Source organism: Mytilus galloprovincialis, chromosome 9 (genome assembly GCF_965363235.1).
Source record: "Mytilus galloprovincialis chromosome 9, xbMytGall1.hap1.1, whole genome shotgun sequence".
Classification (NCBI taxonomy): Eukaryota; Metazoa; Mollusca; class Bivalvia; order Mytilida; family Mytilidae; genus Mytilus; species Mytilus galloprovincialis.
This window is the reverse complement of record NC_134846.1, coordinates 27,810,928-27,827,694: the sequence shown is the minus strand read 5'-3', so window position 1 is coordinate 27,827,694 and position 16,767 is coordinate 27,810,928. Positions and strand designations below refer to the sequence as shown.

Here is a 16,767-nt window from a genome sequence, read left to right as displayed (position 1 = left end):
CCCCCAGGAACTTCCATCTAATTACATGTGATTTGTTTCATTGTCCCATACAAGAATATATATGGTTTAGGGGTGGGGATCTGGACCGTTTACAAGTTTTCAAACAAGAGGGGGTGGGGTGACCCCCTAGGGACTTCCCTTTTATTTCATTTGATTTGTTTTATTGTCCCCTACAAGAATATATATGGTTTAGGGGTGGGGATCTGGACCGTTTACAAGTTTTCCAACAAGAGGGGGTGGGGTGACCCCCTAGGGACGTCCCTTTTATTTCATTTGATTTGTTTTATTGTCCCCTACAAGAATATATATAGTTTAGGGGTGGGGATCTGGACCGTTTACAAGATAATAGCACATTCTCAAATTGAAGGGGGTGGGGATGACCCCCCAGGGCATCCCCCTATATTTCATGTGATTTATTTTATTGTCCTATAATCATTTCTGAAGACTGCATGTATCTATCACTTATAGTTTTCAAGTTATATTCATTTAAAAAATTTTGAAAATAAAATCCCATAGGGTTCTATAGTAAAACCCTCCCTGCTTTCTACCCCCAAAAACACCCCTTAATAGACCCCAATGCACAAACGAAAGATTGATGGCTCACCTAGACATATTAGTCTACCATTTTATGAAATCCTAAGTCAATCTGACAAGCGGTTTTGGAGAAACGCTGCGGACAAGTTCATTTTTTAAAGCGGCGGAAGAAGAAGAAGAATAATAAAAATAACTAGATTTGTAATTGCTAGCAATAACGGATGGCACCCTTCCCCTCATTGTCAGGTGAGCGGCAGCCATTTTGAAAATTCCAAAGTCGAAGAATACATTTACAGATGTCTAGTAACATTTTTGCAAAGTTTCATTAAGTTTGAAGCATTTTGAAATTTTTGATATTTTTGCTGTTTCCATGGTTACGGCGGCCATTTTGAAAATTCCAACTTCAAAATGCAACTCCGCACATGTCAGTCACTATTCCTGTTAAGTTTCATCCGGTTTGCAGCACTTTATTTTTTTTGGAAATTTTGAACATTTGTGCTGCAACCATGGTTACAGAAGATAATTCCAAAATTCTAAAAGCGTACATCTCATTGCCACATGTCATGTTATATATCAATACAGTTTCATTTACTTTGGTGCAATACTCTCTGAGAAAATGCTGATTTTATGCATTTTTCCATAGGGTCAATGCAAAACTTGGCCCCAGTTTCCATGACAACGGCGGCCATTTTGAACTATCCAAATATTGTCTTGACATCTTGGCATACTGGAGAACATTTTCATAAAGTTTTATCCAGTTGGATCTTATAACGAAAGAGTTAGAATTTTTGATATTTAAGCTGTTTCCATGGTAACGGCAGCCATTTTGAAAATTCCAAAGTCAAACTGGAAATCAGCACATGCCAGTCAACATTCCTGTGGAGTTTCTTCCAGTTTGGAACACTTTGATTTTTTTCGCATTTATGCTGTTTCCATGGAAACGGCGGCCATCTTTTACCATTCCATACCAAGGTGCACAACTTTACATGGGGGTCCTCCTTATAGTAAAGTTCCATCAACATTGGTCCATTGGATTCCGAGAAACACGACGGACAAAATGTGTGGAAGAAGAAAAAGAAAAATAAGAAAAAAAAGAAACGTAGAATAACAATATGTCACCCCAACTCCGTTGAGGGTGCCATAATAAGAACTGAGCAAAAACAATAAGTCTCCAAACTTTGTTTGGGAGACTTAATTAGGATATTCAATAAAAGAGAAGACACAAAACTTATGTCTGCCTGGATTTTCACTTAAATTGATTCAGAAGTGTACATACATGTCAACCTCTGACAATGGAAAATCATGTCATGACATGACATGACATGTCAAAAAGCGTGTAAAAACGTGCAACGTAGATGCGGACTTGTTAATATGAATGTGGTAATGTTCATAATTTCATACAAATTTGTGAATATAAAAAAACAATATATATTCTACTGTGAACTTTTATTGTATTAAACAGTGGTCTGTTACAGGTATGTTGCTTTTAAAGCACCATTACTAGGCACATATTCAAAACAACTGCCAGTTTCAAGTTTAGTTACATTTATTTGATAACAGCACACAATACAAGTGTAACATAGTCAAGTTCTGATCAGAATTCAGTGTCAATATCTTTATAATTGAAAAGGCTTTCCCACAGTAGGAATTGATATTTGACTGAATTAGCTTCATCAAGATTTGAAAGAATGTCATAATGATTTTTTTTTTGGCAATGTAAAATGTCATCTATTATCTCTGCCATTGCTCCATTGCTATTGCCTGGTTAAAACTGGGTAGTTCATCAGAAGAAAGCTGGTACTATGAGAGCTGATCCAACAGTTCTGTGATATTTTTATCCCCATGGCCTGTAGAAATCTGTTGCCATGTTGGCTAGATTTGAAACTGAAACTGAAATTGAAAAAGAAAAATGTTTTATAAATTTGATTTCCATTAGATAAACATGTTAAAATGCTTATTCAAATAGCTACATTGTATTTCTCCTCTCACATGTATTGTTTTTTTTTATCATTGCAACATAGAATGCACAAAGTATGCGTTACTTGTTACTTGATCATTTAAAATTGAACTCCAAAATATAATTTATAAATCTTGAATCTTGCCGTACACATCGTTTTGGCTTAACAATCGGCACTTTAGACGACGGTACAGGCCCTGAAAGTGACCTCTTTCTGTGCACATTTCCCCTATAAAGTGAATTTGAAAGAAAGTCACAAAATCGTTAAAACTAATCACAAACTACTTACCTTTTACAGTTTGTCCATATAGAAAGATAAACAATACGGCAGCCAAACAATTACTTCGATTTTTTCGGTATTTATCGCCGAATAAGGAAAAAATCCGAGAATAGCGATATCACTAACGACCAAAAAATGAAAAGAACGAAAAAAGCGTGTAATTGCGTGTAAAGTGGTGAAAAGCGTGTACACGCCATGTGACAAAATCCTTGCCTGTAAACCGTTGAAAAAGCGTGTATTACACGCGAATATCATGTCACTTGACATGTATGGAAGTGTATACCTACCTATACATGCAGCAAATATTACTGCTTAAAAATCAAGTTTGAGATATAAACAAAACTAACAATTTTGACTGCAATATCTTGAAATCACTTTGTGCTTTCAATTACAGAAACTATTATATTACTACTTTTAACATTTACCATTCACTGAATACTTATATAACAAATAAAAATGATATTTATAGTGTGACAGTTTTCTCCCTAATGATTTTGAAACTTCCAAAAATCACATTAAGATATTTTTACAAGACAAGGTTTTTCAATGTTGTTAGCATACATTTTCATATTTGTGCATTAATCTGTGAACTTTTCTACCTGTTAACATAGATATTGTTGTAGTTTTCCCAGCACCATTATGGCCTAAGAGAGCAGTTATCTGGCCTTCATATATGTTCAATGTCATTCCTTCTACAGCTGTTTTCATTGTTCCATTAGTCTTGAAAACCTGTTGACATTATATATAGGAATAATAAATAAATTAAGCATCAATTGTGGTTTTATTCACTGTATGAGAAAAAGTTATTGCTTTTAAATTTTCAGAGCGAATGTGTACAAATAAATTTATGAGTTCTGTTCCATTATATGCTATTCAGAAAAGGTTGGTGGATTTATCTCTGAAATCAGGCTTAGAATTCATATCTATTAAATTGAATCCATAAGCTACTATAATTGTTATACTTAATTCTTAATGATTGTTGATTCCGTTTCTGGAGAAAAAAAAATACATATAAAAATTTGAAGATGTGGTACGTTTGCTGATGAGACAACTCTTTACTAAAGACCAAATGATGCAGAAGTAAGCCAATAGCTACTACGAGTTGCCTACAACAATGAGCAAAACCCATACTGCGTAGCAAGTTATAAAAGGCCCTGAAATGACGTACAATTGTATTCAATTTGAAATGAGAAAACTAACAACCTAATCTATGTTCAAAACAATAAATGAAGAATAAATATAATTCTGGTATACAAAGAAACAAGCAATAGCTACTGAATAACAGACTCCTGACTTGGGACAGACACATGTAAAATGTTACAGAGTTAAACAGGTGATGTTGAACTTACATATCAATCAACATCCAATGGATTTAGTGTAAAGATGTCATTAACAGTCTAAGAAAAATATGACCTTGTGCAATCCAAAAATAAAGGTATCAACAGATTGTAGGGCTGTTAATTTACATACATATGTATGTCATAATATGTATAGCAATAATATTTTGTTGGTTCTTTTCATATTGACAACAAAATCAATATATATTGATAAGACAATATTCTAAGATAATTACAGTGTTGAATTGGTACCTTTAAGAATAAATATAAGAAGATGTGGTATGAGTGCCAATGAGTGACAATGAGACAACTCTACATCCAAGTAGCAATTTGTAAAAGAAAAACCGTTATTGGTAAAGTAGGGTCTTCAACAAGGAGACTTGGCTCACACCTAGCAGTAAGCTATAGAGGGTCCCAAAAATGACTAGTGTAAAACCATTTAAATGGGAAAACCAACAATCTAATCTATATAAAAAGGCTTATTTAAAGGATCAATAAGTTTACCTTGATCATATCTGAATCAACCGTAGGACTATCAGTCACAGTGGTAATGTCAGCTCTGTAGTCAAAACTGGGAAATTTTAAAGTAAGAGATTTAATTCTCACACATTACTTAAAACCTTTACTTAATTCTTCCATTAATATAAAAATTTGGTATGAAGTTTGGTTGTACCTGTAGAAAACGGGATAGCCAACCTCATTTTGACTGAAATGTCGTTTACAGAGCCTGGAAATTTGAAAACGATCTGTGTAAAACTTATCAATCCTTTGTTTAAACTTAGTCGAAAGTTTACCACTTCATCAATTGGCATTAATATTGATTTTGTTATCAATAAATTAAAGTAAGTATTATTTTAATATAAATATACACATTCATGGCTCTACAATCTGTCAATACTAATATCTTGGCATTGCACAAGGTTATATTTTTCTCTGACTTTATATCAGTGGCATATCCAGAAGGGGGCGTAGAGGGCCCTTTGCTTGGACTTTTTTATGCCCCACCTACGATAGTAGAGGGGCATTATCTTTTCTGGTCTGTGGCTCCGTTCGTCCGTCCGTCCATCCGTCCGTCTGTCTGTGGCTCTGTTCGTCCGTCCATCCGTCCGTCCGTCTGTCTGTGGTTCCGTTCGTCCGTCCAGGTTAAAGTTTTTGGTCAAGGTAGTTTTTGATGAAGCTGAAGTCCAATCAACTTGAAACTTAGTACACTTGTTGCTTATGAGATGATCTTTCTAATTTTTAAGCCAAATTAGACTTTTGACCCCAATTTCGTGGTCCACTGAACATAGAAAATGAAAGTGGGAGTTTCAGGTTAAAGTTTTTGGTGAAGGTAATTTTTGATGAAGCTGAAGTCCAATCAACTTGAAACTTAGTACACTTGTTGCTTATGATATGATCTTTCTAATTTTAATGCCAAATTAGATAATTACCCAATTTCACGGTCCATGGAACATGGAAAAGGATAGTGCGAGTGGGGCATCCATGTACTTTGGACACATTCTTGTTTTTTTTGTAAAATGATTAATCAGACTAGACTTCGTGAACTTTCCCGTGTATGTAACTTTTATGTAACAATTCTCTACATTTCTCGTTGCCTTTGGTTAATTTTGGAACCCATCACTTCCCTTTAATTTATTGGTTGAAGCATATTAAACAAACATTTGGATCAAAATTGCTTGTGTGACTTTTTTAACTCGTTTCAGTGAACAGCCCGGCATTACACTAAATCCATTGGATGTTAAATGTGAATTGATTGATATTTAATCATAGATAGATGTATGATTATTTTTGGTAGTTGTTATTGGCATTGACACCTCATCTTCCTTTACCTGTAGGTTGCCTACATCAATGGTAAAACTCATACTACGTAGCAAGTTATACTTTACCTGTTTTATTCTTTTTGACTTATAATTATCGCAAAGATGTAATCAGAATTAAATGCAAAACAAAAAACCAATCAACAGTCAAGGATTACACATAAATTGGTGCCAATTTTCTACCATAATAAATGATATATAATGAAGTATCTGTTCAGTGGAAATGCAGTCAAGTTATTTCTAAATTACCTTTTTCAAGTTTCTTATTTGAATTCCAGGTCTGAGTCTTGTAGGATCTTGTTCAAAATATTCAGAAGAACGTGTATTCAAATAGTTTTCATCTCCTTCCATTTCATCACTAGCTACAGTGCCAAACCAATAAGAACTCTGAAAATGAAATAATTTTTAACTTCAAATGTTCTTTTCCTTTTATTTTGTCATATTCTGTTTCAATTGATAAAATATAGTATATAGCATGTATGTTGACTTCTGATTTTCTATGTATTCATGATTTTGATTCACAAATGAAACAAGAAAATCAACAGAGATGATATTTTTTTTGTAAGTATGTTATTTATTAATTAAATTTAATTATTTAAATTACATCAGTATTGTAGGGATAAGATAGTCTCGTTTATATTGTTAGTGTTCCATTTCCAGATTTCAAGTGCTAAATTGAATGGAGTGTCACTTAAAGCATTGCAGGTTATAATTTATTTAGTCCTGTTAGAAGTTGCTTGAAGACTCTCACTCTCTCTTTGGTTAACATCTTGTTAAGAAAACCATTTTGATTTGAGATTTCAACATCTGATGAAAATTGGGAGATAGCTTTAGATAAAAAGGTTATTTAGGTAATCAAGTAGAATTATGACTGGGAAAGTATGACTGTGTTAGGGAAAACAATCTTGCTAAAAATATCACTTAATGGGCTTTGCTCATTGTTGAAGCCTGTACAGTGACCTATAGTTGTTAATTTCTGTGTCATTTGGTCTCATCTGAAGAGTTGTTTTATTAGCAATCATTCCACATCTTCCTTTTATTGGATGAGACCGCTTTAACTGGCTAATATGATTATTTGTGGATGTCCTGAAGAACATATATTGGATGAGAACATTTTAACTGGCTAATATGATTATTTGTGGAAGTCCTGAAGAACATATATTGGATGAGACCACTTTAACTAGCTAATATGATTATTTGTGGAAGTCCTGAAGAACATATATTGGATGAGACCATTTTAACTGGCTAATATGATTATTTGTGGAAGTCCTGAAGAACATGTATTAGATGAGAACATTTTAACTGGCTAATATGATTATTTGTGGAAGTCCTGAAGAACATATATTGGATGAGACCACTTTAACTAGCTAATATGATTATTTGTGGAAGTCCTGAAGAACATATATTGGATGAGATCACTTTAACTGGCAAATATGATTATTTGTGGAAGTCCTGAAGAACATATATTGGATGACACCATTTTAACTGGCAAATATGACTATTTGTGGAAGTCCTGAAGAACATATATTAGATGAGACCACTTTAACTGGCTAATATGATTATTTGTGGAAGTCCTGGTTCCTATGTTGTTTTTCTGTTAGTTTGTTTGTTAGCTAATTAGTGAATAGTTTAGTTAATATCTTCTTTTAAATCTATATACTGGTATCTGGTGATTCAATTAGTTTCTTTATCAAAGTACTTCAAATATACATCCAAATTCCTAAATTTATTTAAATGTTCTTCTTGATACAAAGTATATACTATTTTGTTATAAGGATATGCATAGCAATCTTGAAGCTTGATGTTTGGTGTAAATATATACAATTAAATAAACTTTAAACTTACAGTGAAAGGGAAATACCATGGTAACGGGACACCATACTCTCCTGGGAATACTGCCTCAATGTACCATGTAATAATACCGTACAGTACAGTATCAACAACCATCATCATCATTATATAGGCAAGAGAGAAATTGTCATCTACAGAGGCACCTTGAGTCAAGGTATTCCATTGAACTCCAGCTCCTGGAATTATTCATATATGTTGTTTAATGTTCACTTTCACCAGCTTGTTTTCATAAATAGTGTTTTGCTTTCTTTATCCAAAAGAAAGAATATACTTTTGATTGTTTAAAAATCCAAGCTTTGTATATATTATTAAAATAGTTATGAAAAAGAGGAATTTTGAATTCTAAAAATACTCATCTATACCTGTTCCTTCAAACATTCCAATAACCTGTCCACCATAAGACATTGCAACATTTGATATAAGACTAGAAGTTAGTTTGGTTGTCAAGGAGAGATCAGCATAACGAGGTTGTAAAAACAGGTATGGAATGTAGGTCAGGAAAAAGAGTATCCCTCCTGCAGCAGCTCCAGAATTAGCTAAAAAATTATGTTATTCATCTTAATTTCTACCCACTTACAAAGTACTTTCTTTAACTTGTTGGGTTTTCCAATTCTAATATTTTCTTATCTTAATTAAGTTTTAAGCTTTAAGAAAGCACACTCTTGAATGTCTTGGCTGCTGGGCCGCATTGCATTTGCACCAATTTTTGCTAAATTCAATCTTTTCATAGCGCAAAGAAATAAAAACCACATTTACACAATTTTTCAGGTAACATATAAGAAAAATTTATATAATTCTCATTATTGAAGGCTGTATGATAGCCTCTAATTTCTTTAATCCCCTGTATTCAACTTTGGCAGATAGTTGTATCATTGGCCATCATTTTTAATTTTTTTTTTATTAAGACCACACACACAGGTTATCTTATGTACATTATACATGAGAACATCTAGACTTACAAGTTGTGTGCCAGAACATTTTTTTTTACTTCAGTGTATAGTTCTTAGAACTGAGGCATGATATAACTTTACTGTATAGTTTTTTTTTTAGATTTATTGATCATTTCATTTATAACAATGTATAGTGTTCATTATGGTTATGATGACTGATTTCGGATGAATATGTTTTGATATGCTAACAAAAACTGTATTTTTAAGTTACATTGTATTATCAAAAGTCTTTTTTGAATACATAAATTGTTTTATACTGTTTTCCTGAATTATTGGTGCAAATGAAAGATTTTTTTGGGGAAAATGAAATGTCAATAGTCGCAAAAGCAAGAGCAACAGCTTTACTGATCATGATTGAATTTTTATGTTGAAAGTCTTTATTAAAGAAAGTTTTAGTACTGGTATCACATTAACTTTAAAGTCATGTGATTTTTCAAATTTTAGAAAGTTGAATATATGTTTTGAATAATTGAATGGCTGATTTTTACTATAAAACATGTGCATGTGGAATATCAATTAAAAGAGAATCCTTTATCTTATCAAAATCTTAAGAAACAAATTGCTATTAAACAGCTGTCTTCCTATTCTTTAATTCATCAACAACTTTTCAGTAAGTAGTCACCAAGTTAAACCATGAGACCTCCAGGAAAAATCTTGTTTGTGTATTTTAGCTATATTAGTCAACACTTTTAGTATTTAATCAACATGCAGGTTGCAAATTGGTGTGCTTCCCGACTGGCTGTACTATATTTAAGTTATAAAAATTCCAGCAAAAAGTGAAACAATTCAAAAGAAAAACCAATGTCTTGATTCAGCATAATAATACCTGATTCAAAAAACCATCATGCTTGCAACCACTAACAAATACTACAGGCTTTCTATACTCACCTTTTGAGAAAAATACACTAACAGTACAACAGAAAGATATTGTAGAGATGGCATACAGCATCAAAAAGATAAAAATAATAACAGGATTAGATTTATTAATAACTGCTCCTTTATCAGTCTTTACAGCTAATAAGATGGTCATGATGAGGACTGTGATAAAAAGGAATACAGTATACTTGATAAACCAGGCCATCCAGTGTAACCAGTTACTCAATCCCATCATTTTCATTGATTCCTACAATGATTCAATGAAAGAAGATAATTTTAAAGTTTTAAAAAAGTGGATAACAAATTCCTCTCAGAAGACATATGCTGCTGGAATATAAACTTCATCAAATAAAATTAATTATCATATACATGGACTAAATAACATGTGATTTTTACTGTATGATAATAGCATAAAATTAACGTAAATTCCATATTTTTTCGAATTGGTGCTTAGCGGGCTGATATGAAAAGTTTATCACATGCTTCGAGTGTTATCACATGCCTTTCCGTAACGTTATGGCATGGCATTCCAGTGATACTTGGCATATTCTGGGAAATACACCTAAATGCTACGTTTTCAGTGAAAAACATTACAAAGTAGTGTACAAAACAATTGTTTGAATACTGAAAAGTATATTGTGTAAAATAATGAAAAAAAAAAAATAAAAACCAAACAAAATATTAAATCAATGCGGTTTTTTTTTTTAAAGATTCAAACATAATTTAGAAAGTTACTTTGAAAAAGTTGACTTTTACAAACAGTGTTCATTATGTATACTAAACATTGTATAGTGTTGATTTTTTTTTATTTTTGTGGTCGATACGTCCATATTGAAATATTTTTCTTCTCTGTTGAGGCATATGGTAAAAAGATTTCATATCCAATGTACTAAAAGTGGGGTCCGACGTCTGTGAACTTTTCACTCTTTGAACTTCTATTTGGGAACACGTAACAGGATCAATTATGAATCTGTTATTTTGCTCCATTGTTGAAGCATATGATAAAAAGATCATAACATGTAATTTTTCATATCCATGCGGCTCTTGGGCTGATATTGAACCTTGGGATGATAATACATGCGATATGAAAAATGCCATGTAATAATCTAATAATATTTAAAATATATTTGATCTATTGTTTGCCAATTCACTATGTATCCCTCTAAAACTAGAGACTGTTTATGTTAAAAGAGTAAAACATAAATATGACCATAAGCAACTTTCATTCCTGGTGAAATTAAAAAGGAAGGGAAGACATCAATGAGACAGTATCCCTAAGACACAGGAAACAAGAGTCTTCAATAACAGATAAATGTCTGTAAAATATGACAAGCACAAAAATTGTTGAGATTTAACACAAAAGTAGGCTTGCCCATGATTGATTACAGTGTATTTAAGACGTCACCGTAATGCCTTTTTATTTATAGCACACTATCATTGTTTGTTGGGTTGATGTTCAAAGAATTCCAAAAATTGTATTTTGTTGTAATATAATGATCTTGACCATTGTATTTCAATGCACATAATATATTATATATTCTAAACAAGAATGTGTTCATAGCACACAGTTGTCCTACTTGCACTATTATGTTCTTTGTTCAGTGGACCATGAAATTGGGGTCGAAACTCTTATTTGGCATTAATATGTAGGACTCGGAACCCCGATGGTACTCCGAACCGCGATGGTCACGCTGAAGTGCGATGGTGTACGCTGAAGTGCGTTGGTTAACACGCTGAAGTGCGATGGTAACATTGTGACGTTAACTTGTTGATATCTACACTGAAGTGCGATGATGGTTACGCTGAAGTGCGATGGCGGCTCTGTCAGTCTAACTATAAAGTTGACTTTAATGAAACTGTGTGATGGTTTATTCCAGCTAAATGCGATGGTCTGAAGTAAGAACTCTATTGAATGAGGTGTGGTGTAGTGGTTAGCGTTCTAGCTTCGCATTTGGGAGATCGGTTTCAATTTTTAGTCAGGTCTAATAAAAAATACATACAATTCTAATTTGCTAATCATCCGCTTAGCACGGAGAAGTATGGAGTCAGAAAAAATGGGCTAGATGGCATTAATTTAGTATACGCGATTCGAGTTGGAGGAAATGTCAAGTGCGCCAAAAAAAAAAGGTTCAGCGTGTCGGTCTATATAGTGCTACGCAGGGTCCATCTTATTTTATCAAATATAACTTGTTCTCGTCATATCATAGCCGAGAAATTGCTCATAAGACACTCATTCATCCATTTATATAATATCGTAACAGTTTTTAACAAATAAAAGCCATCAAGTACATGTATATATGCTTGACTTATAACGAAACGTGACGCGAGTTCTGTGAAAACTTTAGAATAAGCTGATTTTCCGCTATTCCGCAGACTAACCTGTTGCAGAAGATTTATACTGTAAGAACAATACAATTAGACTTATATGTAGTGCGAGTTTTCTTACAAAGCAGAATTCATCTCAATAATAAAGCAAAATTATATCGACTCGATAAATATGATTGCTTTTAATAAATTTTATTCTATTTAAAAAAAAAATCACATATAATTTAGTGAAACATACTTGAACCAAAGACCCAGACATTTTATTGGTCGTACAAAATGTGTGCGGCATAACACCGAACGCTAGATAACCAATCTGCAGACCAAGATCATCTTTTAGCCGATTTGTTCCATATGATTTGTAGCATGACTTAGTTATAAATTATTTTGTAACCTCAACCTCTAATGCTCAAAACTGTTCTGGACTTGAATTGTTCGTTACTTTGTTTTTTTGTTTTTGTTTTTTTTTTATTCCTTTGTTCGCAATAAATCTTAATCTAAATAATCTTATCCACCTGCCTGCAAATCCGTGTTGTTTAGAAAACGTCAAAACAACTAAAAGTCCTGCTAAACCATCGCACTTCAGCGAAAGGACCATCGCACTTCGGCGTAGACCATCGCACTTCAGCGTCCCCATCGCACCTCCGAGTCCTACAAATATAAGAAAGATCCTACCATAGAAAAAATGTATACTAAGTTTCAGGTTGATTGGACCTCAACTTCATCAAAAACTACCTAGACCAAAAACTTTTAACCTGAGGCTCAGGTAGGACAGATAGACAAGCGAACAAACGGAAGAACGATTGAATGAATCAATAGACACACAGTCACAGATTGAAAAACATAATGCCCTTAAGGAGGCTCAAGGTACAAAAAATTAAGAAAATACTAAAACATTTTTTTTTTCATTACAAATTTTATTTATTAAACTATAAAGGATGTATTCTTCTGACTTTTCAGTCTCATTCAGTCTTGTTGAAATCTCGTTCTTGAATTATTTCAAAAAACATGTGATACAAGTGGAAAATATGAATGAATTTATAAAATATTATAATCAAACATATCTCTGTGAAAAAATTGTGTATATCAATGAATGGTTTTTGAGTAATCCAGTTTTTAAGTTTTATGACCAATCTCGTTAGTCTTTATAGCCAAAATTTTGAGAAAATGGGTGAGGGTTACAAAAAAATGATTTTTACAAGAATCATGTACATCCCATATCATTTTTGTCTTTTCAAATTTCTTAGACATGTATTTTTTCAATCATTTTTAATAAAAAAGATGAAATAATATGCATTTTGTTCTTAAAACTGAGAACCAGATGCTCCGCAGGGCGCAGCTTTATACAACCGCAGAGGTTAAACCCTGAACGGTTGGGGCAAGTATGGACACAACATTCAAGCTGGATTCAGCTCTAAATTTGGATTGTGATTAAATAGTTGACACAGCATAGGTTTCTGACACAGAATGAATGTGGTCTCATGAACTTAAAATACTTTTTTTTCCTTTGAGCAATTCACTATGCTGTTGAATATTAATCCTCTCAAAAAAATGTTTGAAGAAATTTTCTTTTATTTATGAAATCTGAAATGAGAAAAATTTAACCCCCCCCTTTTTTTCACATCCCCCTTTCCCTTTTTCCAAAACTGATCTCAATTCAAATTTCTAATGGAGTTTGCAACAATAACTACTCATTTAAATACATCATAAAATATTAAAATGTAACAAAAGGTGCTTGTTATCACTGAATGGTAAAGATTGTTTTAATTTATCAGTTGGTAGTAAAAGTGAATATACATTGTATATTGTATAAAACAATGATTTAAGTTGATTCAACTACTATTCTGGACAAAGAAAGATAACTCCAATCAATTGAAAATTTCTTGCTATTGCACAATATTGTGCAATTAGATATTTCTTGCTATTGCGCAATACTGTGCAATTGAAAATATTTGCTATTGCACAATACTGTGCAATTGAAGATTTCTTGTTATTGCGCAATACTGTGCAATTGAAAATTTCTTGCTATTGCACAATACTGTGCAATTGAAGATTTCTTGCTATTGCTGAATACTGTGCAATTGAAAATTTCTTGCTATTGCACAATACTTAATATAATAATTTTGGATCCTGATTTGAACCAACTTGAAAACTGGGCCCATAATCAAAAATCTAAGTACATGTTTAGATTCAGCATATCAAAAAAGCTCAAGAATTCAATTTTTGTTAAAATCAAACTTAGTTTAATTTTGGACCCTTTGGACTTTAATGTAGACCAATTTGAAAACGGGACTAAAAATTAAGAATCTACATACACAGTAAGATTTGGCACATCAAAGAACCCCAATTATTCAATTTTTGATGAAATCAAACAAAGTTTAATTTGGACCCGATTTGGACCAACTTGAAAACTGGGCCAATAATCAAAAATCTAAGTACATTTTTAGATTCAGCATATCAAAGAACCCCAAGGATTCAATTTTTGTCAAAATCAAACTTAGTTTAATTTTGGACCTTTTGGACCTTAATGTAGACCAATTTGAAAACGGGACCAAAAATTAAGAATCTACATACACAGTTAGATTCGGCATATCAAAGAACCCCAATTATTCAATTTTTGATGAAATCAAACTAAGTTCAATTTTGGACCCTTTGGGCCCCTTATTCCTAAACTGTTGGGACCTCAACTCCCAAAATCAATACCAACCTTCCTTTTGTGGTCATAAACCTTGTGTTTAAATTTCATAGATTTCTATTTACTTAAACTAAAGTTATTGTGCGAAAACCAAGAATAATGCTTATTTGGACCCTTTTTTGGCCCCTAATTCCTAAACTGTAAGAACCAAAACTCTCAAAATCAATCCCAACCTTCCTTTTGTGGTCATAAACCTTGTGTTTAATTTCATTGATTTCTTTTTACTTATACTAAAGTTATTGTGCGAAAACCAAGAATAATGCTTATTTGGGACCTTTTTTGGCCCCTAATTCCTAAACTGTTGGAACCAAAACTCCCAAAATCAATCCCAACCTTCCTTTTGTGGTCATAAACCTTGTCTCAAAATTTCATAGATTTCTATTTGCTTAAACTAAAGTTATAGTGCGAAAACCAAGAAAATGCTTATTTGGGCCCTTTTTGGCCCCTAATTCCTAAAATGTATGGACCAAAACTCCCAAAATCAATCCCAACCTTCCTTTTGTGGTCATAAACCTTGTGTTAAAATTTCATAGATTTCTATTCACTTTTACTAAAGTTAGAGTGCAAAAACTAAAAGTATTCGGACGACGACGATGACGACAACGCCAACATCATACCAATATACGACCAAAAAATTTTCAATTAATATACGACCAAAACATTTTCAATTTTTGCGGTCGTATAAAAATACCTAAACAAAAAAATGCATTTCCAATGGGTCTAAATTAGAATAAGGTCTGTGGCTATTTTTGTTAGAAGTTAAAATAGTTAAGCTTTTTTTAAAGTGAAAGATATTACAAAATGTATCGTCATTTCTCATCAAACTTATTGTTACAATATGACCATTTTGATTGGTCATTATCATCATTTCAAGAAAATTCAGAAAATTGATATCAAGTTTGGTTCTGGAACCAAACTTGATATCAATTATATATATATATATATATATATATATTATAGATTGCCTAACAATGTAATTTTAACACACTATTTAGTATGTAAATATAAGAATGTTTAAAATATTTACAAAATGATGAAAATAAACGCAATATTTCGCTAGACCAACTAGCTTTATCAAGCGTGCATCTATCCAGGTGAAATCGGATGTAGATGATAAGAAACTTTTGCAGCTCAATGTATACGTTGCACTTAGGTGCCTTGAAAATTAAAGAACCTTAGTGAGCACGCTCACATACCCCACGTCCCCACATTGTCATTGGAGAAATTAAATAAGTGTAAGAAAAAAAAATTGTATAAGAAAAAATATTGAATAATAATTTGCTGTCAATATACATAGTATGTCCTTATTATCTACAAAATTTCATGAAATTCTGTTGTGTGTTTTCAGAGGAGTTGAGATGACAAACTGTTGCAGAAGTACATTGAAGCAAATAAGTTCAAAGGGGCATAACTCCTAGAAAAAAAATTGAACCGTAATTTCCTGTTGATATGCACATCTACATAGTATGTCCTTATTATCTACAAAGTTTCATGAAATTCTGTTGTGTGGTTTGAGAGGAGTTGTGATGACAAACTGTTGCAGTAGTACATTAAAGTAAATAAGTTCAAAGGGGCGTAACTCCTAGAAGAAAAATTGAATCGCAATTTCCTGTCGATATGCACAACTACATAGTATGTCATAATTATCTGAAAAGGTTTCGTGAAATTCTGTTGTGTGGTTTGAGAGGAGTTGTGATGACAAACTGTTGCAGTAATACATTTAAGTAAATAAGTTCAAAGGGGCGTAACTCCTAGAAAAAAAATTGAATCGCAATTTCCCGTCGATATGCACAACTACATAGTATGTCCTTATTATCTGAAAAGGTTTCGTGAAATTCTGTTGTGTGGTTTGAGAGGAGTTGCGATGACAAACTGTTGCAGTAATACATTAAAGTAAATAAGTTCAAAGGGGCGTAACTCCTAGAAAAAAAAATTAAATCGCAATTTCCCATCGATATGCACAACTACATAGTATGTCCTTATTATCTGAAAAGGTTTCGTGAAATTCTGTTGTGTGGTTTGAGAAGAGTTGCGATGACAAGAAACAGGACTGACGGATGGACGGACTGACGGACGGACGGACTGACGGATGGACGGGTCAAAAACATTATACCCTTTACAACTTCGTTGCGTGGGGTATAATAAGAA

At 32.7% G+C, this 16,767-nt stretch overlaps 1 protein-coding gene and 1 long non-coding RNA gene across 9 annotated transcripts in view; both read right to left on the bottom strand.

Annotated features, from left to right (window-relative positions):
* The window catches only part of LOC143044722 (phospholipid-transporting ATPase ABCA3-like), a 61,189-nt gene that overhangs the window by 23,006 nt on the left and 21,416 nt on the right, over window positions 1–16,767 (bottom strand). For 7 of the 8 annotated variants that reach the window (XM_076216815.1, XM_076216820.1, XM_076216823.1 and 4 more), the window contains 5 exons: window positions 9,615–9,849; window positions 8,139–8,312; window positions 7,771–7,952; window positions 6,175–6,312; window positions 3,371–3,500 (listed from right to left, as the gene is read on the bottom strand). In XM_076216815.1, the coding sequence (XP_076072930.1) occupies window positions 3,371–3,500; window positions 6,175–6,312; window positions 7,771–7,952; window positions 8,139–8,312; window positions 9,615–9,849 (859 nt within the window). The remainder of the gene's footprint in view (window positions 1–3,370; window positions 3,501–6,174; window positions 6,313–7,770; window positions 7,953–8,138; window positions 8,313–9,614; window positions 9,850–16,767) is intronic. The other variant, XM_076216821.1, reaches the window with a different exon arrangement.
* Window positions 2,063–2,999, bottom strand: LOC143044730 (uncharacterized). The gene is made up of 2 exons (XR_012968762.1): window positions 2,781–2,999; window positions 2,063–2,418 (listed from the first exon to the last, which is right to left on the bottom strand). It is a non-coding gene; the product is annotated as an uncharacterized LOC143044730 (long non-coding RNA).